This window comes from Drosophila mauritiana, chromosome 2L, assembly GCF_004382145.1.
Source record: "Drosophila mauritiana strain mau12 chromosome 2L, ASM438214v1, whole genome shotgun sequence".
NCBI classification, from domain to species: Eukaryota; Metazoa; Arthropoda; class Insecta; order Diptera; family Drosophilidae; genus Drosophila; species Drosophila mauritiana.
Window position 1 is genome coordinate 16234663 of NC_046667.1, and position 24178 is coordinate 16258840.

The window sequence follows — 24178 nt, forward strand, 5'->3', positions numbered from 1 at the left end:
ATTTGCTGCCACCACACGGCAGAAACACACACTTGAGCGTACAGCGGCTAGACATGGAAAACTTTTCAGGGGGGCTTGCCATTTTGCCATATACGTGACCAAAAAAGAGTTAGATCTTGAAGCTATATTTCAAAATGTTACTCGGCAATGCAAGATGGTCCATTTTTTAAGTTTAATATTATGGGTATGAATCTATGAAGGAAGTTTGTTAAATATTTTTCGAATGCAAACACATTTGCCATAGTATCTGAAACCCCTTTGTTCGGGCGCCACTGTTCGAAGCACAGAAATTCGCATGCTGCACTTACAAATGGCAGCTTCCGCTTGTGTGTTTATGTTGAAATGTTTATAATTTGATTGTATGCTAATTTGCATAGTCGGTGCTGTGGTATCCATTATGCAACTTGACTCGAAATAACGGTATCTGTCGCACCATTGAAACCGAAAACGAAACGAAAACTCCCTCGCAGTACAAATTATAATCTTCTGTTTCTTTTTTTGCCCCCATGTGCTAATCCGGCTTCTTTTGTTCTCCTTTTTTTTATTTCTGTTATATTCGAGCATAAACCGCAAAAAAAAAACTCATTAACTTTGACCCATATTTTTTCGTATATTCATAGTTGATGATCATCCCAAAAGAACCGTGGTGAGAAACGCTTGAAGTGTACAAATTGCACAACTCACTAAGGCCAACTTTGGTCATGTAAAATCGCGAAATTGGTGTAATTTCAGCAAAAACAGTTTGCTACAGTTTTACACCGATTGGTGGGCCAAATTATCAATAATCAGTTAGGCCACTTTGGTAATTTTTAGATAATATATGCAGCATGCGGGCGTGGCTAATTGCCCATATCCGGAAAAGCAATTTATTTAATGATATGCTGGGGAAATCGGTATAGTCTGAAATAAATTAAGAGCATTTTGAATATACGCTTAATAAATGGAAACACATTTGGAAACAAAAATGAATTAGCTTTGGCATAGCAATATTTTTATTCACTATATCGACAATATATTTGTTTACTTACATTACACAAATATGTATAAATTAGAAATCATATACATTTTTTAATTCCCTTGAGTATATTGCTGACTCTTGAACAATTACCTAAAAGAATTACATGTTTCTAAATTAATACGCTTAAAAGAAAAGCTGCGTTCAGTTCGTATGCTAAACTATTACATTTCAAATGTTCGCGCCTATGTCACCTGACAAAAGCTCACCAGTAGAAGACCACGAAGTGACAAAACAAAAAGCTGGCTGGTGTGAAAGCTGGCTACCCTAAAATGCTAGTGACTATAAAGCTGTGTTGTCAATTTAGATTTTTAAATATACAGCTATTTTTAAAATTTTTTAATAGACTTCGACATTATTATCTATAACATAAGGAGTGTCTTAATGTTCCCTAATTATTTCAGTTAAAATCTAATTATATTCTTTTTTATTATGCATTATGATTATTATTTATGTCCTTAATATTCAATCAGCTGTTTTGCTTAGAAAGTAACACGGATGTTTCCGAGCAATTGAGCATCCCTTGTGCATACTTCATATGCGTTTTAAAAAATACTGTTAGAGTGGTGGTATTTTTCCACCTCAGCAAACGCAGCCCCACTGAAAACGTTTAATTTGATGTTCCTTGAATTTATACGGGTTTAGTTACTAAACGATACTAGTTAGTAGTTCCTAAAAAATCGGTGCAATGCACCTAGGCAAAAGTCGAAGGAATTTAGTGCGCGAAGAAGTCGCGTAAATTGTCTGCTTCCGTTTTGCGAAAGATAAGAAACCGAAAGTCAATAAGTTGTTATCAGTTTGTTTTTAGTCGTCGGCCTGTTCTTTTGCGAGATATTTTTAGCCAGCGTGTATAAGTTGACGTGGAATTCGATTCTTTCAGTCAAATAAGAATGGATGGTTCGAAGAAAACGCTGCTTATTAAAGTAAAAATTAGATTGTAACCAACTTAATGCTGAACTTGATAATTAAGTGCAATTTTGAACACCTTTCAGATAAGCGCGAATGGCACTTCGCATTTCTACACCCCGGTGGCGGGCTATCCTGGCCCAGGACCTGCGGGCAATGGTCCACCACACTATCACTTGCCGCCACCACCGCCGCCGCAACAGCAGCAGCAGCCACCACAACAACCACAGCAGCAAGCGCCCCAAGGAGCACCACCGCCACAGCAGCAACAACAACAACAGCAGCAGCAGCAGCAGGTGGCACCACCTTCGGTCCAAGGAGCACCAAGCGCTGGAAGTGTAGGTGCAGCCCAAGGAGCACCAGCCACTGCGACAACCACCCATACACACGCCCACTCGCACTCCCACTCACACGCCCACTCGCACACACATCCCCAGCCACATGCACATTCCCCGCACTCGCCATCGCCGCCCAATTATCGGGATGAACGCAGCCAGCGGCAGCACAACAAGCTGCTCCGGAAGCTGGAGAAGCAGCGGGAGTCAAGTGAGTATCCTGCGGCGAAAGCATGCCACGTATTCACGTATTGTATTAATATATACTTCACTGTCCTGCAGATCCCCCGCATTCGCCATCTCCACGTCGTGCCAACGAACTGAATGGTCACAATAATAACAACATTCCTCCGGGTGTGCCACTGCCCGGACACCTCAGTAACCACCATAATGCAGTGAACCATCAAGGACGTCGCCTGCCGCAGCAGCACCAGGGGCAGGCCCATCAGGTGGCACAGCAGCAACAGACGCAGGCCAGGAACGGGAATCCGCAGCATCCCCAGAGAGCCGGCAGCAGTGTGGGTGGCGCCAGCTCGGTAGGAACCTCCGAGGACGGCGAGGATAACTCCAGTCTGGCCGGCGATGATGAGGAGGAGTACCATCGCGAGAACAGCATCATTGAGCAAATCTCAGCTATTGAAAAGCCAGAGGTAATCGATGTGACTTCACGGGCGGCCAAGATAATTTGGGAGAGTCCAGCCATTGCGAATACAGTGACGGTGGATATGCGGCAGCTCCGGTACCAAGTGCTCCTCTGTGATTCTGGAAAGCAGTGCAAGTACAAGAGCTTGTACCAAGGAGAGGCCTACGAGTGCATTGTGCAAGACCTGCAGCCGGGTCAGGATTACCTAGTCCGCTTGCAGGTGCACTACCAAAAACTTACGGGAACAGTGAGTGATCCCACGGAATTTAGGACGCCACCCTGTGAACCAGACCAACCGCCGCCGCCGAAACTGGTTTCCCGGACTAAGAACTCCATAAACCTTCGATGGGCTGCTCCGGCAGCAAACGGTGCCAGCATACAGCACTATCTGCTGGAATACGATGAGGGCAGGATGCCCGGACAACCGCAAAAGTTTGTGGAATTGGCCAAGATCAAGGCCAAGCACTATGTCATTGGAAAACTGCAGCCGACTACGGTCTACAGTTTCCGTTTGGCGGCGGTTAATGAAGCGGGTCAGAGTCCCTATTCTCCGGTGGCCAGCTACAGCACCTCCGGAAATCCCCCGCCAGTGCCTAAACCACCTCAGCTGCTGGCCAGCAGTTCCAGTTCCTTAAAACTGGGCTGGGAGCGGCGGGCCCAAGATGGAGACTTCCTGCTGCAACTACAGGACGCTGAATCGGGTCATGGTTTCCTGAATACCTACAAGGGTACAGAGCTGCAAACGGAGTGCCTGCAATTAAGACGGGCTAGCAGCTACCAATTCCGTCTGAGATCCGAAAACGAAGCCGGTTTTTCACCCTGGTCACCGGAGGTTAGCTACCGCACCTTAGCGGAACGTCCGGGAAGGCCAGGCAAACCGCATGCCAAGGGAAAGATTCATGGCACCCAGTTTAAGGCCCGCTGGGATGCACCCAGCGATTCCGGTGGTGCTGAGATCCTGTGCTACCACTTGGAGTTAAGTGCCGCTGGGCCAGCTTTCGAAAGGATCTACAGTGGCGCCGAAACAGAAGCCATGTGCGAAAGACTTCAGCCGGGTACCACATACGCTCTGCGAACCTGTTGCGAAGGTCCAGCTGGTCAGAGTCCGTACTCCGATATAGGACACGTCACCACGGAGGCGGTGCCACCATCTGCTCCGCCTCCACCGCATTGCAGTGATCCTCCCTCGTCGTACGCCGCCCTTCTGAAGCTCCTGCATCCGGAGTATAACGGTGGAGCTCCGATCTTAGAGTTCGAAGCCCAGATGCGTCGCCTAGAGCAAGTGCAACCTCCGCAGTTGGTTTACCGCGGCAAGCAGGCCTACTTTGTGGCGCAGGATCTGACACCCGGTGGCATGTATGAAACCCAGGTAAGGGCCATTAACCGGATTGGCGCCGGTAACTGGTCCCAGTGGATGAGATTTACAGCAGCAGCTGCTGCTCCTGGAGTTCCCGAAGAGTTACGGGTGCTGGTGAAGTCGGCCACCCACCTGGGTGTCAGTTGGCAACCGCCGTTGCAGGAGAATGGTGCCCCAGTGACCAGTTACACCCTAAAAAGTGCCAGCCAAGAAAGAAAGGAAGATGACTCGGAGGAGGAGGTCAAAGAGCCGCCTAGCTCCGAATTCCACAACTGCTATCAGGGACCACAAACCTGCGCTGAACTGAGAAACCTTTCGCCCTACACACGCTACCATTTCCGCATCCAGGCGAGCAACTCAGCCGGAACGGGAAACTCCTCCGACGTGATAAGTGTATGTACGCCAGCCGCAGTTCCAGGAGCTCCTCAAATGCAGGGCTACGAGTTCACCGCCCAGGAGGTCACACTCAACTGGACCCAGCCGGCGGCCCACGGCTCGCCCATATGCTCCTACAACATTGAGTACGGGGAGAGAACTATCGCTACACCGGATGCCTGTACACGCTATACTGTTAGTGGCTTAATGCCGGAAACCGGCTACAAGTTCCGTGTTCAAGCGGTCAACGCCATTGGTGCCGGAGCTTTTAGTGCCTATGCTAAGCTGACCACCCAACCAGCTCCTCCGGCACCACCTCGCTTAGAGTGCAGCGGTGCTGGCCACAATTACATAAAGCTCAAGTGGGGCGATAACGGAAACGGCAAAGTGGTAAACTCCAATCCGTCTGGAAATGGTGGCGACTTTACCAAGTACTTTGTGGAGATGTATGTGGCCAGGGCTAAGCAGTTCCAGGCCGTCTACTCCGGCACCAATTGCATGTGCAAGGTGCACAAACTTCAAGAGCGAAGCAGCTACACTTTCCGGATTTATGCCCATACCGATCGGGCTGGCGATGGGGATTACTCGGAGGAATTTGTTTTTGAGACTTCGGCCACGCTGCCGGCGAACATAAAGCCTCCTCGTGTTGTCCAAGAGGGAAGCGTTTGCCTAATGGAGCTGCCTGGCCAACTGGGAATGCAACTCACCTTGGAGTGGCAGCACTCAAAGAACTCCTTCAATGATCGTGTGGAGTACGAATTGCAGTATGCAGTATTGGGCGCAGCTGAATTGGAGGGTGAATCCTTGTCGCCCAAAGGACGCAGCAGCAGTTCCAGTGGCAGCTCAAATGGAGCTCCAATTAATTTGCCCAACCATGACTACAGGCAATTGTATCGCGGTCCAGAGACCAAATTCACCATTGACAATCTGGCAGCTGGTACATGCTACCAGTTCCGAGTGTGTCCAGTGCGGATAGCGGCAGGCGGAGAACTCCTGTACGGTCAGCCGTCCAGTCCGTTGCGCTACCAGGTGCCCAGTGAACTGGATCCTAGCTCGGCGACCTGTCATCACCACCTGCACGGTTCCACCGCAACACCGGCGATGGCCTCTAGCCAGAGAAGCAGCCGGAAACTGTCCGCCGGCAATGGCTCAACCAACGGTCTGCACATGCGATCGGTAAGTGCGTCGGCAATAAGTGGAGCGAGCGGCGTGGGAGCAGATCCCGTGGCAATTGGACGACTGCAGCAGGAGCTTTCTGGTTTCAATGCCTGCGCAGATCCCCTGCATCACCATCATCATCATCACCACCACCACCATCAGCCGTGCGGTGGCGGCGTTGGAGGAGCCGGTGGAATCTCCGGGGCAACGGACTCGCACCACCAGCATCAGCACCACATGCACCACTCGCATCACATGCACCACGCCCACCATCCGCACACCGGAATGGGCGGTAGCTCTTCGAACTCCAGCTCCTCAACGGCGGCGGCCATATCCTCCAGTTTGGCCCAGGCGGGAGGATTAAGGCGGATCGTTTGTAAAGTTACTTCACTGTACTCCAACCGGAGGCGTCTTAGCGACCAACAAAAGGCCGTATGCATTGTGGTCTCCTTCCTAGTGGGCACTTTCCTGGTCGCCATGCTCGTCAATATGTTGAGGGGCTAAAAAGATACGAGATTCAAATAAATGGTGCCCAACGTGGACTACCATAGGATTTGCAGGCAAAACGAAAGGAGAAAAGTAAAAAAAAAAACAAATATGAAACACTTTATGTCTCAAAGAAGTGATTTAAACCATTAGTTGTAATTATGTATTTTTTATATATTTACCCTAACTGAATGAAACAAAATCAAACTGTATATTGTCTAATTTTAAACAAAACAAACATAACAGGAAATCAAAACAAAAAATGCAACGGAAAGAGGAATAGAGAAGGAGAGATGAGAAGGCAAAACCCCATTAATTGTATTAAATGTACACAAAACCGCAACAGCATACATTCACACAGCTAAATGTTAAAAATGGTATTTACTTATAATATTTGTTGTCACAAAACGAAAGTCTAATCTCCATATGTGCTATAAACAAAAGAGACCAGCCAGCAAATGAACCTAAAGGCTCACTAGTACTTGTCAAAACCTGTTTCGAAATGCTTCTCAAGCTTTTACTTTCTGTGTGGCCCCAAAAAGTTGCATTTGCCCTCCCGCCAGGATTGTAAAATTCGTGTATAATACGTGTAGAACTAGCATGTGGGCGTGGCCCCGCCCGCAGCGCATGATTTTTTTTACAAGACTTTTTGTAAAATGTATTCCAAGAAAACGATTGTAGATAGCTGGTCAACAAATTGCACCATCTAAAAACACTCCTAAGTAGCTAAAAAAAAGAAAAATAACCGAATGGTGGAAGGGGGCGCTAATTGAGGCCAGAGGGCAAATGCAGAACGAATAATTAAACGAAAAGTATGAATTTATTAGACTACTAGCTACAAGTATTCAGTGCTGTATAATTGTTTCCCCGATCGCTCCAATCTACGCAGATATATATATTTATATATATATATAGATATATACAAAACATAGATATATGTAAAACAGCAGACGCTTCTTTCATTCTCACAACCTTTTTATACGAGTTATTACACAATTTATTATATACTTATTATACGACGAGCAAAAATTGAGAAAACCAAGGCCCAGTGGGGGCTGCTATATTCGCTGGCAATCCAACTGTTGCATTTCACAACCAACCAACCAACCAACTAAATAAATTCAACCCGACACTTTTCGTAGGCTGTCCCATGTGGCTATAGCAGCCCCAACTAGGCAAAGTGATTTATATTCCAATTATTATTATTTTTCTAATTAAATAAATTAAACTAAATGTAATTGTTTCTTTCCATAGCATTTAATGTGAATTATACAAAACGGATTCTTATCTAAAAAACCAAGAAAAAGAACAAAAAAATACAAATACACAAAAGAAAACAAAACAAATGTTTGTTCATGTAAAGCATAAACATTTGCTTGATGCAAATTAAAAACATTATATATATAAATAAATAAATAAACTTAAACAGAATCAAATGATAAATAAATGGAAATTATGTATGTTTCTATGTTTACAACTTATAAAATTTATTTGCAAAATATATATATATATATATAAAACATTTAAAATAAATGCGATATACAAATAATAAAAATATGTCGTTTGTTTTTATATTTGAATTCTTTTTTCAGATAGTAAACAACAAATGAAACAACTGCTTCATACGTTTCCTTATAGTTTTATTATTATTTTATATTTCCGTGCAAATAACAATTTTTATTTTATTCTAACATTGTATTTGGTATCTCGTTTGCTGCTAGCTCATTCCTTTTTTCTGGATGCAGCAAATGCATATATGGCTATTGTGCAACATATTTTTGCTGCTCCAAAAGAAAGTATTTATATAAAATGCTATTTGATATTCCTTGTTATTGTTTTCGTTGATATTCCGTATGTTATTCGTGTAGTTGTGTGGGTATTTGTCTACTTTAACGCAAAAATCATCTAAAAATTTCGATTATTCATATTTGTATTCTATATATATATATATATATGTATGTATATAATACACGCTAAAATCGTCGTGAGTGCAAGCCATGGATATGCACACCGTAGTCCGGATATATATGTATATATCCATAAAATGCAAACACTTATGTAGTATGCGATTCGATTATTGTTTGTCGTGTTGGTTAAAATCGGTGTATAAAATTGTGGTATCTTTTGATTTATTTACTTCTTTTGCTTTGCTTTTGCTTTTGCTTTGCTTTGCTTTTCTGCTTACTTGCTTTTGCTTGCTTGCTGGAACAACAACAACAAATCCTTGGTTTCAAAATCCTTTCTCTCAAATCAACAAATACACAGCGCTTTCGTCATTGCGGATATAGTACGTTTCAGTTATTCAATGTTCATCCAAAACTTATGTGTATAAAAAATATGTTTCATGCTAAGGCAACGTTCAACATCGATATGGGATAGTTTAGTATTTCGTATATGTATTTAATAAAGGATTTTATTGGATCTATACTTTGTTTTCGGTGTAAAGGTATCTCTATAAAGCGCTTGCATGATATGTGTGCTTCATGGTTCAGGTGGAGGAGGAAATCTGGATGCGAAGAAGCTTTGATAATACTATTTATAGTATTTATTTGTAAATGTAAACCTCGGACGTCTAAATCGTGCAGTTGTCATAAGGATGTTCTAATCGTTTTGGTTCGTAACTGCAAGGTTGACCGAATTTATATCTTCTCTATAAATGATTTTGTAGTAAGATGTGTAGACGCAGTTTTGTAAATAAGTTTGATGGATATAGAATCTATATTATAGATTGAGGTATAGGACATATCGTTTCAGTAGTGCAAAGTAGTTGTTTCTGGGTGGCCAGTATTGGCTAACAGTTATTGAGTGGCGTGTGCTATTCATCTGAATGGTGTCTATAACTTAACATGGTGAGGTAATTTTAGATCTAGGCTGAGTTAGTCTAAGTATAGCTTCTTCAGTATGTTTAGCTGCACACTCGTGATGTTTTCATATCAAAAATGTCAACAAAGTGTATCTGCATAGGATCTAAGTATCTGCTTCAGGTGCGCCATCTAAGTAGTTTCTTTGGTATCTCTGGCCTCCTCCTTATCTTCCATAAATTCCTTCAACCAATAGCTCCCGTGGTCGAAACACAACTGGTGCTGATTAGCGGCTCCCTGGAGTTCACAGACGTGTTGGATGGATCGATGGACAGAGTGAAGGTCGAGTTGGTCTCCACCGAATCGTGTTGACTCTGCGTCTGCTCATGGCGTCTTGGCTTGACCAATTGGGCTGGATTGTGCTGCACGCCGGCCTCGGCGGCAGGATAGCTGGACACCCGCTTAAGGGTCTGAACGGAGGAAGTGGCTTAGTAACTTAATTTTCAAGCGCTGAGCAGCTCACCTTATCATTTAGTATCTCAGCAGCATTGGCCGCTGCCACGGATTCGGTGACCGGACAAATATTCTTGCTCGATGAGAACTTTTTGCGCTTACGCTTCAGTGCAGCAATGGCAGTGAGACCTGAATGAACAATATAAGTATTTAACCATGATCTTCGCAGATATATTATATGCTCTCCTACCACTTGTCGTGTGAAAGAAATGCGATCCCACTCCGGCGTGGGCTGCTGGCGAATTGCTGACCACCGAAATCGTGGGAGTTGGTGTGGATGTGGTTGTGGAACTGGTCTCTCCATGGTAACCATATCCCTGCTGTGGCGAGTTCTGCGCGTAGGTCACCCGCATCTGGCCATGAACTGGCGTTGATGTGTGCGAGGAGTTGCACACCGAATCCTCGGACTTCGATCGGCCCAGCATTTTGCTCACGTTGCCGACTTTGGCGGCTTCGATTAAGGTACCTGCAAATATTCATATTATTAAATATACAAATCATAAACAAGGGGGAACACTATAATCGAGTTTCTCGACTATCAGATACCCGTTACTAAGCTAGTAGTAGTGTGAGTTAGGAATGCAACTAAGAATAAAGTAAATGTATTATGTAAATGTATTATTTATTTGCATATAGATTGGGCGTGGCCACATTTTTTGGCAAGCAAAATATATATATTCCAACTGACTAATATATATAATTTCAATTGTACAATATATTAACATACCCCATCTCTTTTTGTGTCCAGCGATTCGCTTGTTGTACGGCTTCAGGGCGGACTTGTTGTACTTGGTGACCTGGCTACTGGCGGTCATTGCCGCCCCCTGAGTTCCCTGGGGAGCTGTGGGCGTGGTCGGTGACTCTGATCCACCGCCTCCACTTCCGGCCTGACTTTGCTGGCGCTTGTGCATAAAGTTCGGCGTGAAGAGGGTGGATAGTGTGGAGCTGAGGATCTCGTGCTGGTTATCATAGTTGTCCAGCGAGGTGGAGAACTCGGCAACTGGAGCCAACGATCCCGTGGAGCCAGGCGGTGCGATATTGAAGCCCTTCATTAGGCGACGCTCCTTCTGGCGGTTTTTCTTGCCACCACCTCCTGTGGGCCGATAGAAAACCCATTTAAATAGAGGGTTGTTAGCAATCCTCCAGGGATTCTTTGAGCTTACCACCTCCTTGACCCGCCGTCACATTCGTATCCATTCCGCTGTTCTTGAGTATTTCCACCAGCTCGCACCGGAAGGCGGATATATCCTGCTTGATCTCGTTCACGTCGTCCTCGGTGACTCCCTGGGATTCGGCCTTTCGCTGCTCCACGGTTACATAACGCCTGACCAAATTCCGCATTATCTGCTGGTACTTGAAGTCCCGATCGCTAGCCTGCTGCGCCTTTCGCTGCAGGAGATTCAAGAATGGATTGAAATATGTTTAAAGAAAGATATATGGAATAACTTACTCGTATTGTCTTTAGATGTTCCCGTCGAGCGGCAGAGGAACCGCTGCAGAAGACGCGACGCATCCATTTGATGGCGTACCAAATAGACTTCGGAGTAGGTATAATGTTAAATGGCGGTGGACAGGTTCCGCCCTCCTCAAAGTAGCTTATCCAGAGTTTGGAGCGAGCAAATTTCCACTCCACATCAGCACGTTCCTAGAAAAATTAAAAGCGTACATCAGATTTTTGATGGATTGACCAGGTAGTGTAAATACCCACCGAAATAAGTTGATACGAATGATTCATCATGGCAATAAGTAGGTTGAGCAGCACCACAATATTTATAACCGAGTAAGTTCCAAACATTAGCATGCCCCAGAATCTGGTAAAGATCTTGATTCCATCCAACTCAAAGCTGTCCAAATCTATTAGGCCGAAGACAGCCCAGAAGAGTGTTTGTGTGGTTTCGAATAAACTAAAGGAAAGTATATCATTAGAACCTTAATGAGTTTTTGTGATTATTAGTTACTTGGAGAATCTGCGCCACACAATGCAAGCATTGGGATCATTGGTTCCATTCATGTTTAGAAGAGCACTCATGGGCGAAACTTCAGGGCAACGTTTCTTCTCGAGATCGGCGTAATACCTTAGTATTAAAAAATATTATAAGTATTGTACAACACGTAATCAAGTTTTATTAACATATATGATATATATGAAATATATTATATTATGTTATATGTGTATGCTCACCACAGCAACTGATTGAGACCACTGCCAAAAGCGAACAGAACTAGGACATATAAAAAGAAGAACTTCATGATGTCCATCACCATCCGGGACAGCGACACCTGCAGTGGCCCCAGATGCGGATTCACCGAGAATATATAAACCAGCTTGAGGCTACTGAAAATGTTCGCTGCACTGAATAGACCCTCCGATATGAGCATCGGGTCCCAGGCGTCCCACCGCTCCCTCGGCAGATCCGTGGCATGCGAGTTGTATATCATCTCTTTTTGGACCTAAAAGATACGTTGATATTAATTATTATCCACTTAATTGAGATTTTTTGATTTAAATTTACCTGAAAGAAGGATACAACCCGCAAAGCCACTGTGGCCACATACAGGGAGTTCGTGACAAAGTCGATCACATTCCACATGTCGTTGAGGTACTCCTGCAGACCGACGTCCCACAGTTGCTTCACCTCGCTCCAGATGAGACCGCTCACCCAGGCCAGGATTAGCCACTCAATGAAGGTGGGCTTGGCACCGCGCTTCGTGGGCAGCTCCTCCATCGTGTTCAGCATTCCCGAGGAATCGGCAAAGAACCAGCCACCGATGAAGGTCTCAATTCTCTGAGAAGCTAACATCAACAGAACTAAGAAATTCGAATGATCTCACTAGAGTTAGTTACTTTCTATCACTTTCCTTATGTATAGTTTACTCACATAGAAAGGTGAAGTAGGAGGCGCTGTGGCAGATGAACTTGATGAAGGGTTTTCGCATTGTTTGGCCAATGCTGGAGTAGGGTGCCAGGATGTAGGCCAGCGAGAAGATGGGGAACATGATGCCTATGCGTATGATGTCCACAGCCTGCAATGCCATGTTCTTCCTCCGGAATCCGGGCAATCCTTCGTACCAAATGCTTGCCAGCAGTTGTTGAACATTCGAGTGGGCCACGAACTAAATGGGATTACCTTTTGACCTTTGTTATTCCTGGACTAATATTCAGTGCACCCACCTTCTTCTGGCGCAGTTTAATGGCCAGCTTCAGACGGTTTAGATGCATCCGTTCGCCGTGCTCGTAAACCGGACCGGTGGGATCGTGGTTGAGCAGGATCTCCAGCTCGTGGGAGGTGCGAGTGTGGTCCAGCAGGGCGGTGGCGAAGTCCTGGCACTGCTTGCGCAGCTCCTGGTACTCATTCTGCCGAACCATATATATATGAAACATCTATAATTCAAGTGCCAAGTGACCAACCTTAAATTCGTGCTCGAGAAAGCTGAGCCTGCGCAGCTCCCAAGACAACTCGAAGGCCGTGAGGATGGGGTCCTTGGAGGAGAGTGCTATCAAACTGGGACTGGCCAGGGCCCGATAGGCGTTGATGCGCGATCTCGAGTGCCTGAGGGAATCCTCCTGCCGCGACTGAACGCACTCATCACAGCCACATCGCACATCATGGGGCATGGGCAGCACGGCACCCCGATCCAAGAGGATCTTGATAATCTCATAGTTGTCGCGGTGAGCCGCCAGGATCAGGGGCGTAATGTCCGGCGTGAAGGTCGACGTGTCCTCTGAGGCGGATTCCCAACTCTATGAGGAATAATTAAATCAACAGCACTAATAAATATAGCCGGTAAATTAACTAACATGGTTGCCCTCGCTGTGAAAGGTGACGTTTTCATGGTCCAGCAACACCTCCACAGCCTCAACGAATTCCTCAGAGATGGAATGCAGCAGCGCATCCTTAGTGTCCACATTGTAGTTGATCAGCAGCTCCACCATTTCCAGATTCTCGTTGTCAATGGCCATCAGCAGAGCTGTTCGTCCCAGCGGATCCACGCAGTTCACATTGATGTACTCCGTGTCCTGGGCCTTCTGCAGCATCCTGCGTGTGCCGGCCATATCGCCCCTCTCCACGGCCAGCAGGAACTTCTTCTCCTCCAGCGTCAGCTGCCGAATCTCCTGATGCGGCCGGATCGTGTTCTCCTCCTCCATCATGCCGTGGATGCTGTGACGCTAAAGGATCAATATATTCGGTTAATAGTTGAGAATGATTATTGAGGCTCTCAGACCCACCTTCACCCTTCTGGCTGGCTCAATCTGGACCGCTATGTGACCACTGCCGCTGCTCTCGCTGCCCAGTTTCTTCTCGGCACTGTCCGCCGCATCCGCGCCATTCTTGATCTTATTGAGGATTGGGGCCAGCACCGATTTCCGGCGCGCAGGACTCACAAAGTGCAGCTTTTTTCCGTCGTCTAAATTACATTTTACAAAATATTTACAAATATAATTAAAATGTATACGGTAAACTAGGGATTCTTTATAAAAATTTACATATAAATAACTGAAACTAAATTTGAAACCACAAGGCTTCTTGTTAGATGTTTACACAGATGTCTAGCATAGATAATCCGGTTATTTTCAACCCAGTTCAACCTTGAACAGGACCTACACGCACACAAACACTTGGGTGTTATTCAAGGCAAAGCTCCTGCGAATCATCAAATTGCCATTAAAAAGTATTTGCTCTGATTTTCTATAGCCTTGGGATATAACCGTTATCCTTATCATGGCTAGGAAATAAAATAATCACATTCAATCGGAAAATGCAAACACAAAAAGCGAAAAAAGAAGAGTAAACCCGTACAGGAAACACAAACACGTGGCGTATACGCGATATGTGATGGCTGCAGGGTGGCATCAGAAATCTGGGTCAGTTATTGCCTGCCATTTTTTGTTTTGCTTTTTCCTTTCATACCATAAAATATGCATATATGTATGTGTGTGTGTGGTTAGATGTGTTGTCACTTTTGGCATTTAATTTCAAACGACATTGGGCGCATCGGCAGCCAAACAAACAAAAAACTCAAATGCATCCATATAATTGTAAACAAATTTTCAAGCATTCATCTCGAGTAGGATATTAAGTCTAACTACCCACAAATTATAAGAATAAAACAACGGTAAACGCTATAGTCGTCATTATCGACTATTAGATACCCTTTACTCAGCTAAAGAAATGAAAATAAAGACATGGAAACAACAAAGCGAATGTTTCTAGATAGCACACGAGCTCCACCTAGCGGCGATTACGTTAAGTGATTACAAATTAATAATAAAAACTCAAAATTCGACTTATTAATTCAGTTTTGTTTGTATGGGGCTTGGAATAAAACAGTCCAATAGTTTTTCAGCTTTCCAACATTCTGCTCTTATGCTCCTCAAAATTTTTGGATTTATACGGATGATAATTACTAGTTTTCTTCGAATAGTAAACCTGAATAAGAATATACTTATTTTATACTTCTTTTTGAAAAATATTCAAAAGTTGATCAAAAAAAGTCACTATTTTTGTTAGGCCTCCGATTTTCTTAACAATAATAACCCTTTTACCTCAAAAAGTATGCTACACAAATCAATAATGATGTCATGAATCAAAAACAGAGCTCGTTTTTAAAATAAAATCAATTCTCATAACATGCAGTAGACTTCTTAAGTGTGGGGAGCACTTGTAAAGTACGGTTAAGTGGTTACTTTACTGTAATATCAGGTGATTCAGACAAGGCGAAGTCGCATTTTTGCCTTCCACGAGCGTTGAACTCTCATTGATTGCACCGACAGCACAGACACACTCACACATCTAGTACACATATATTAGCGTATTCCTTTGAGTGCCTTTGTGTGAGTCTGCGCAGACTTAACCTAGGCAACTTTCATTTATGTTGTCGTAGGTCGCGAGCACACGTAAATACCATATTGCAAGCCAAGAAAATTGACGTCGCCAGTGCCGCCATTTTGCACACAAGCAAACCGTGAACACACACTCACACACACACACACACACATGGAAGAAAAAAAATCGTTTTCACGGCTGACATACTAATCACAGGCAGGACCCATCGGAATGCTATTGATTGACCTGAAAAGTCAGACATCGTACACCTGCATTTGCAATTTAAATTCCAGCTGAAATTGCAGCTGTTTGGATAGGTATTTATTATTTAGTTCGATCTATTAAAAGCTAAATAAGTAAAAATGCTTACTAAGCCGAGTAGTGAACTTACTTAATGTTGTGTGAGTAATGAGAATTGGTTAAGCCCTTATAAAAACCATTATATGTCTATAAAAATATATAAAATGGCGTTTCGTTCAAATTCAGCTCTATACTTCCCTTATTTTCAGGCTTATATGCTAGTTTATATTTATGACTGGCATTAAATTTAACTTAACTAACAGACTCCCCCATATTACGACTTAAAAGAGAAGTCATTGTCTTCGCTTCAGTGGCAACAACGTTGCGTATACGTTATGTGAATACGCGCAAGTTATGTCTTCAGGGTTAATAGCTCACCTTCGCCTTCTTCGCCGGCTTTCGCATCGCTCCATTTCGACAACTGGAAGGTAATATAAAAAGCAAGCGGTTAATCAAGTTAGTTAGTTAGTATAAATGCTTTAATTAAAAAAAAAATAATTTAAAAGTTAAGTGGATTACTTATTTTTAAAAATGCAATATATTACTAATACTGTAAACAACTTAATAATCTACTCCCTCCAAAAACAGTATCATCATTAAATGTTTATGTATCCAGTTTTGAAAAGTTTCGCAAAATTAATAATTCCGCCTTGAACACTTTGTCGAATTTCAACCGTGAATAAGACCTTGGCAGCAGATCACCTCAGCAGATGCGTTTCCTGCCAGCCGCCGAAAACAAACCGAGAACCTTGACACACAGAATCCTCGGCAGGCTCAGTGGGAGCTGCAGCCAAGAGCGGATAATTAAATGTCAAGACTGCAAGTAACAACAACGGGGGGGTTAAGGTGAGCCTGGGGGGCTGGAGTGGGCGGGATGTGGGCGGGTCTGCAGCGTTTGTTGTTACCTTCATGGCTGACCAAACAAGCAGCCACAAAACATGAAGCCACAACACACACAAGCTCTCGGAGAATGAGATAGATACAGAGAAATACACTGCAATAAATGGGTAAATAAGCAAATAAGCAAATTACCAAATGCAAATGTTTCGCCAATCTAAAGTAAGCGAATTATAAGTTGATATTCGAAAGTAAGGTTACAATGTAAGGTATCTATATCATTTTTTTCAGTGTACATGAGCATGCGGAATGGCTGTCGTCCGAGGTGAAATTCAGGTTCAGGTGTGTCGCTTCACCTCCGGCGAAGGCTGCTCCAACATCCGGCAACCGATCCATGGGCGGCTGCTGGAGCAGCGACGCCAGGACGAGGGGCGGTAGGTGAGGGTGTGGCACAAATCTGGCATGCATGCCTCGAGTGTCCTTGTGGCGGGCAACAAACGCCAACGACTTGTGGCTCCACACACAGTGCGTGTCCTTGGAAATTTCGCAGGCAAAGACAACGTCGAGGACGAACCGCAACAATAATTGCAACAACATCATCAGCAAAAGCCAAAGCAGTAGAGAAAAACTTACTTTTGCGATTAAGTTAGACGATAAATATTTGTTAAGTTGTCTTAAATTTGTATACTGTTGCACTCAACAATCAAAAAAATAAAGTGTGTATAAATACAACATTATGTGGCTAGAATGTCTTTGGTATTAGAATATTCTATCTTCTTTGGTTATACTTATACGTTAATTATATTTCGTAATTATTTTTATTTTGCCTATTATAGGGCATTAAAAAGAAGGAAATCCGCTTTTGCTAGATCTTAACTTTCTTTTGATTCTGTTTTTGTTTGCGGCAGTAACTTGAGTCTGAAGATGTTGCTGTGGATACCAAAGGATGCCAGCCAAGGCAACGCCAACTACTTGGAACCCCATTCACCCACTCACTCAATTTTTGCATTTCTCTTCTTTTTTTCGGAGAAGGCCAAGCACGAACTGCTTGAGAAACAGTTCAAAGGGCAGGGGTGCAGCCGTAGAAATCCAAACTTAATGCTCGGAGAGAGGCGCAGTGCAATATTTCATACTGGTCGGCATTACGTATACGCCGTGTTGTCAGCAATTAAAGGCGAACTTAGCGAGCAGCTGTCGTTGCCATTCGTGTTGTTGCTGACTGTGTCCTTGAGCGCCTTCTAATTGAGGGCACTGCACTCGCCTGCGGTGACCCCAAGGCACCCCTTTTCCTCCACCCCCCTGCCCCCTTTCCGCCCGCCCACTCACCACTTCAACGCCCCTCTTTCCCCTTCCGTTTGTGGGTTTTGTTTGCGCTTAAAAGCTGTTTAACTGTTCTCCGCCCCCCGCCACCTTTACAATTGTGTCCAAAAAGGAATTAGTTTAAAAAATATATATTTTTAAATAAGCATCCAAATACAAAGTTTGAAAATCAAGATAAGTTACTGAAATATATTTGAAATTAAGCAAACAATTATTTATAATATTTGTATCTTAAAATGTTACTTATCCTTAAATTCGAATCGTTCAAAAATAGTAACATATGTAGATATTTCTTTTTTTGGAGTAAAGAAAACTCCGAAAATGTTTAGAAAATTAATGAAGTATACTGGAAAATTTGCAATGGCTCAACTTACTATTATTAATATTTTGACCTCGACAGTATTTTTGCGAGGATTGTTATAGTTGCACTTGTGTGCAGTGGGGCGTGTACGTTTGTGTGTGTGTGTGTGTATCTGTGTTTGTGTGGCAGCTTTTGTTGGGGGTGCAACATGCAAATGAATCAAATTTCTTGCATGTGTTCGCCGTTGCATTGGTGTTTGTGCCTCTGTTTGTTTGTTTACATGCATGAAACAACTGAAATGCAACTGTATGCACCCATCACAAGCACTAATGCCCGTGGAAACACACACCTGAAACCAGAAAGTAGGTTAACTCGTTCTTACGGTTCCAGTTTTGCAGTAATGCACGAAACGCGACTGGCATAGAAAATATAAAAGAACCCTTTCTTAGGGCAAGATTTTCGAGAAAGGAAGTTAGTTCGATTTTGAAGCACAATAATACAACACAAGGACGAAGAATTCTTTACGTTGTATTACCTTCCATAAATTTATAACGATATCTTATAATTGATATCCCAATTGGAAAATATCTTTCTATTTAATGTGCCGTCTGTGATTTCTCAGAATTAATTCCATCAATAAATTTACTTATCTATTTTTAGTGCCTCAGTCATGTTCCAAAATATATACATATATGGAAAGCATGATTTTGTTGGATATGTTTATGATAAACTTTCGTTTATTTGAATCATATGGCTTTGATTTAATACATTCTTGCACATTGAAATACTTAAGTTTTAAATTATTTTAAATAGCCATGGGAAAAGCACTCGTGCCGAATGAAGAATCCGACTGATTGGAATCATTTTGAACAATACTAATAACCTTTCAAACTAATCAATCGCAATTGTTGTTATTTGATAAGCATTGAGTCTTTCTTTTCAGCTCCTCTTTTATTTGCCCCTTCTCATTTAAATTAAGCTAATCAAACACAAGCGTCGAGAGCAACACCTCCAGTTTCCTCTGAACCCAGATGAAAATAGTTGAAAAGTCTTTGGGCGCAGTGCGTCCTGCGACCTTCTTCTCCCCCTCTTCAATAGAAGCCCCCGCATCTGGTAATCGAGAAACTGGCACAAGTGGACACTGAAGAGTCATCGACAGGACGATGATGGGGATGCAAATGCCGACGAGAATGGGAATGAGGATGAGATCGAGTATGAGTACCCAACCTGGACAAAGGGTCAAAGGCCACTGGGCAAACAGTGGCGGAGCAGAGCAACAAAGTAATAATTTTTATCACACAAACACGAGTGTTTTCCTTTTACTCAGGCAGCCAACAAAAATGCACACTTTTCAATAAAAGGAATACTAATTGGATATTTGTTATTCACTAGTTGACAGTTATTATTATGAAACGAAGTTTAATGGTTAATAAAATGGAAGAAAGAAGCCATTTCATTCATTTTTTATCCCAAATCATTATTCCTTTTAATGTGGTATTGTATCTGGGAATATTTTCCTGTGTACGGGGCACACCTTCACTCACCTTGAGTTGAGATTTCCTCTTGAGGGCGGCAATTGAACGAGTTTGCTGTCGTAGAACCTCCAGTGCAGCAACGAGGTCAGAGGTCGAAAATCAAAACGAAATTGAAAACTGATTCCGGCCAGGCCAATAGCTGAAATCATCCGAAAAAATAAAAATATTGATGCCACGTACTATGAAACTCTCACGAAATTGGATTTCATTTTCGAAAAATTTTTATACCCTAGCAATTTCTGGTTAATATAAAACTGGAATTTATTTTAGAACTTTTCATAATTAAAATGAAGTTTTATATGTTTATTCAAATATTTCTTGATTTAAGTAATTGATTTTAAGTAATCACATTTTTGTTAATATATATCCAAATTGCAAGAGCATCTAAATACAATTTCCCCGATACGTTTTGCTTTAATTGTTTACGTTTGCGTGAGGAACGGCGCGAAAAAGATGAAAAACATATCGTTTAAATTATAAACAATTTGCAGCGAAATTCGTTTTCAATATTTTCATTTAATTTTCATGATTGGTTTGTTTGGCGTTAATTGCACGTTTTTACTGACTAATGAGTGGGTGATAGAGGCTAGCCGATTAGTTCATTTTCAAAATTTTCGAATATTTAGGAATAATTGAGGATATGTATTTGGAGGTTTCTCTTTCACTTGGAATAACCTTGCGCAATTTGAAATTTGTAACATGTTGGGAGGGGCTTTCCACTGCATATTTCCGTTCCGTGCTCTGCAACCGGAAGTGCACACACACACACACACACACTCATAGTCGAAACCACCACACCAACACACTCAAGTGCATGGGGGTACTTTTTCATATATTTTTTTTTCTACGGTTTGGTAACTTTTAAGAGGGTGTTTGACCCATAAATGAATTTATGCCAATTTAGAACGGCAAACACAGTTGTGGGCTTGGAAAAACTTCGGTTGGGGGGTTAAGCATTGGGCGGGGGCGTTGGCTAACCAATTAAAGCGAGTTTTTTTTTTTTGGGATTGTTTATTTATTTAGTATTCCCTGTTGCTTTTTGCAGGGGCAGCATAACCGGATATATTTGTGCAATTATTTTAATGGCCTAGACAATAACACAGAAACACACACAAACACAGGAAAGGCAAGTGGCTAGCCCATTTTTTATTTGAAATTTACTTTCTTTGCTCGAGCTTTTCGTTTGCCTTTGCCCAAATAATTTTGGCTTTAATAATTAAAAGTATTTTTGGGTTGCCCGCTCTTTTCCGAGTTTCTCGTGCGCCTTGGCCAGCAGTCGACTTGCAACTGAGCAAGTGAAAAAGTCGAAACAGCTGAAAAACTGCAAGGACTCCCGATCCCAAAACCGATTCTTACAGACCAGACGAACTCTGAACCGAGTTTAAATGTCTGTGGGGGTATTTCTATTCAATGGTGGCCCCAAAAACTCAATGAAAACGGCAAGCCGGCTGCAGGCGATGCAGCGCGCATGTGTCCTGTAGTAAAACGGCGGCAAGGATAATGACCTCTTCGAGGTGCAGGTCGCTTCTGCATGGACGAAAAGAACCGTTGGTGGTAGGTAGGACTTTCTTTTAGATTTTATATACCTTTTTCTATTTGATGTTCTCCAATTTTGTGCTCATTCCTCGCAATTTGTTAAAATCTCACTTTAGAGCAATTTTAAAAAGTCCGCGCAACATAACAGCGATTAGGAACACTGCCACTGTAATAATCTTTGCAGCACTGTTTTGTTTCTGCGGTAGTTGTGACTTTCGAATGCGTATCCCGTGACTTTTGTTGAATAATCGATATCAACAAACAGTAATCGATATGTGCTCTAAACAAACAAACATGTAATTATTATTAATTAAAATACGGAGAGTTCATGTACCCCAAAACACATAGTTTAGTGATCCACCGAAATGAGCGTGTTCCCAAGATATCCAAATACCAGGCTAGGCCTGTAGCATTATTAATATTGTGGTCTTATTGAAGACTTTTGCAATGCTGAGTGCGGATCGGGATTCGGTGGAGGAAGCAAATGGATCGTGCTCCACCTGGAAATTCCGTTGCAGTGTGGCCAGGTGCCCATACAGGACGAACAGACCTTATAACCTGGCGCGTCATGAGGAGTCCCACGTTGGTATTACGCAGTCCAAGCTGTACGGATGCCCCGTTTGCTTTTACAGTACCGACAAGGCGTCGAACCTGAAGCGGCACGTGTCCATCAAGCATCCTGGGTGCAAGAAGCGCCCTCCGGAAGCGCAGCAACAGCATCGCAATGCCAAGTTGCAGTGCCTGGTGATGGGCTGCAGATACGAGACAAATCGTCCATTCGACCTCAAGCGCCACTTGATGGTGCACAACAATCCGGAGAAGAGCCACAGGACGTTCAAGTGCTCCCTTTGCACCTACAGCTCCGACAGAAAGGCCAATCTCAAGCGGCACCACGAGCTGCGCCACTCGGGCATAGAGGAGGCCATTCAAACTGCGGAGGAACTGCGCCAGGAGATGTTGCTGGAGAAGCAAATGCTGAAGGAACAAAAGCTAAAATATCAGATCACAGAGAAGCAGGATTTGAAGAATGTAAAGTTAAAGGAACAAAAGCAGAAGGTGCAAATGCTGAGGGATCAGCAATCGAAACTAAGACAAACGAAACAACAGATGCTGGAGGACCAGAGTCCTGTGCTGAATCAGCAGCTGGAGCACGGAGATATTCCTTTGAAAGAAGACCTTTTAGGCAGTATGCAACACGACGAGGAAAGTTTGGAATTTTCTTACGGGGAACTGCAGGAGGAGGAGCAGCCGCCCATCATCACCATTTGCAACCCGCAGATTCTCCATGGAGACATCCGCGATAAGCACGTCATCGTAAGCATTGCAAAATATAGTTGTTAAATTCGCTCTTCAATTATTTACTATTGATTGCAGGCTGTCAACGTTGATGGCCAGTTGCGATGGTTCCAGTCAATAGATCCGCCGCCGGGAGCTCCAACAAAACTGGACCTGCCTATAAAGAGCACTTCAATTTCTGTCCAGCAGCAAATGGACGAATTAGACGATGAGTTGGCAAAGTCCCTTGCCGAAGAAGATCAGCAGGATGAGTTTCTTGTGCCAATGCTGAGCGGAGAGGAACCAGTCAAAATAAAACAATCATCGCTGACAGATCTGGCATGGAGTTGGAGTACGCCGGATGTAAGAAAGAACTCTAAACGAAAACACACTTTTCCTAACAAGGTTTTTATCACTAAAGGCTGTGCATCATATAAGTCCCAAAGGGGAAGTCAAGGAGAAGCTTAGAACTGACGATGCAGATACAGATTTTCCAGATTGGTGGGATGATGGCAAGTACACAAAGATGCATAAGAACCAAACATTTGCAAATCACTCGAAGAAGCCGTCGCAGGAGAATGTGCAGCGCATTCTGCGCATTATCTATGACATTTACTACAAACCCTTCAAGGAAGATCGCAAGCAGTTCGAGGCATTTCAAATTAAGGACTCCTGGCTGTGCGCGACTCGAATGACTCGCATGCAGATAATCAAGGACATGTACTCTAAACAGGGCACGTTATGTCAAACTTGATGATAAAAAATATATCATCCACTTAGTATTTGTATTGGTGAGAAGAAGAATACCATTAAGTTGTACAGTTTACTATTTAAAGTGTAAAGTTAACGAATTAAGAAAATCCAAAGTACTTTAGCACTAGTAAATTTAACCCTTAATATAAGCCCAAAATCAAGTATAGGAATAGTTTAAACAAGAAAGAATAATATAGTCGAGATCCCCAACTATCAGATACCCTTTACTCTGCTAATGTGAATGCGAAAGCGAAATTGAACGGGATTGATATAGGGAAAAAAATGAGAAAAAATTTAAAAATTGTTCAAAAAAGTAGGCGTGACCGGATTTGCGGCTTTAGGTCGTTAGAGTGGGCGTGGCAAAAAGTTGTTTGGCAAATGGATAGAAATTTAAGCGACTAATAAAATTATGAAAATATATCAACGTGGTATGGCAGTTTTGTACGGCTTGTGGGCGTGGGAACATGGGTTGCACTGCGTCTTTGTCTCTAGAATCTGTATGCAGAATCTTAACCTTCTAACTTTTATAGTTCCTGAGATCTCGACGTTTATACGGACAGACGAAAATGGCTAGATCGATTCGATTTCTTCTGCCAGTTACATACTTTTCAACGAATCTAGCCTTTACCTCTAGCCTATACCCTTTCACTCTACGAGTAAAGGGAATATTTTAGGAATTGTGTTATTCAATGCGGTACATTTGTATACACTATAATTAAGGAACAGAATCCATTATATCTTTTAAGCTACACATTAGGTTAAGTTCACAAGGAATGATTTAAAGCTGTTGTGTTATTCAATAAATTGCGTGTTGGAAATGTCAACGATACGGTCGCAAAAATTATAGAGTCGATTATTGAAGAAAAAATCAATTTAACGAAAATTAAAAACAATTAGTCAATAATTA

The 24178-nt window shown here is 42.9% G+C and overlaps 3 protein-coding genes across 5 annotated transcripts in view; 2 read left to right on the forward strand and 1 right to left on the reverse strand.

The window, feature by feature from the left end:
* The window catches only part of LOC117139585 (fibronectin type-III domain-containing protein 3A), a 105866-nt gene extending 98855 nt beyond the window's left edge, over positions 1-7011 (forward strand). For 2 of the 3 annotated variants that reach the window (XM_033302002.1, XM_033302010.1), the window contains 2 exons: positions 2008-2467; positions 2539-7011. In XM_033302002.1, the coding sequence (XP_033157893.1) occupies positions 2008-2467; positions 2539-6293 (4215 nt within the window). In that variant the 3' untranslated portion in view covers positions 6294-7011. Of the gene's footprint in view, positions 1-1713; positions 1939-2007; positions 2468-2538 lie in introns of those variants that run through there. The other variant, XM_033302020.1, reaches the window with a different exon arrangement.
* A 2310-nt stretch (positions 7012-9321) lies between these two features.
* LOC117150645 (transient receptor potential-gamma protein) lies at positions 9322-19777 on the reverse strand. Its single transcript, XM_033317621.1, has 17 exons — positions 19717-19777; positions 16093-16135; positions 13818-13996; positions 13389-13757; positions 12999-13331; positions 12762-12944; positions 12469-12703; positions 12103-12398; positions 11772-12040; positions 11548-11664; positions 11298-11493; positions 11040-11234; positions 10753-10978; positions 10317-10682; positions 9780-10055; positions 9600-9718; positions 9322-9546 (listed from the first exon to the last, which is right to left on the reverse strand). Exons 4-17 carry the CDS (start codon positions 13737-13739, stop codon positions 9322-9324), a joined length of 3387 nt encoding a protein of 1128 aa, XP_033173512.1. The 5' UTR covers positions 13740-13757; positions 13818-13996; positions 16093-16135; positions 19717-19777.
* A 1731-nt stretch (positions 19778-21508) lies between these two features.
* On the forward strand, positions 21509-24095 carry LOC117148882. Its single transcript, XM_033316585.1, has 3 exons — positions 21509-22557; positions 22618-22881; positions 22940-24095. Exons 1-3 carry the CDS (start codon positions 21691-21693, stop codon positions 23270-23272), a joined length of 1464 nt encoding a protein of 487 aa, XP_033172476.1. The 5' UTR covers positions 21509-21690; the 3' UTR covers positions 23273-24095.
* Positions 24096-24178: the final 83 nt, after the last annotated feature.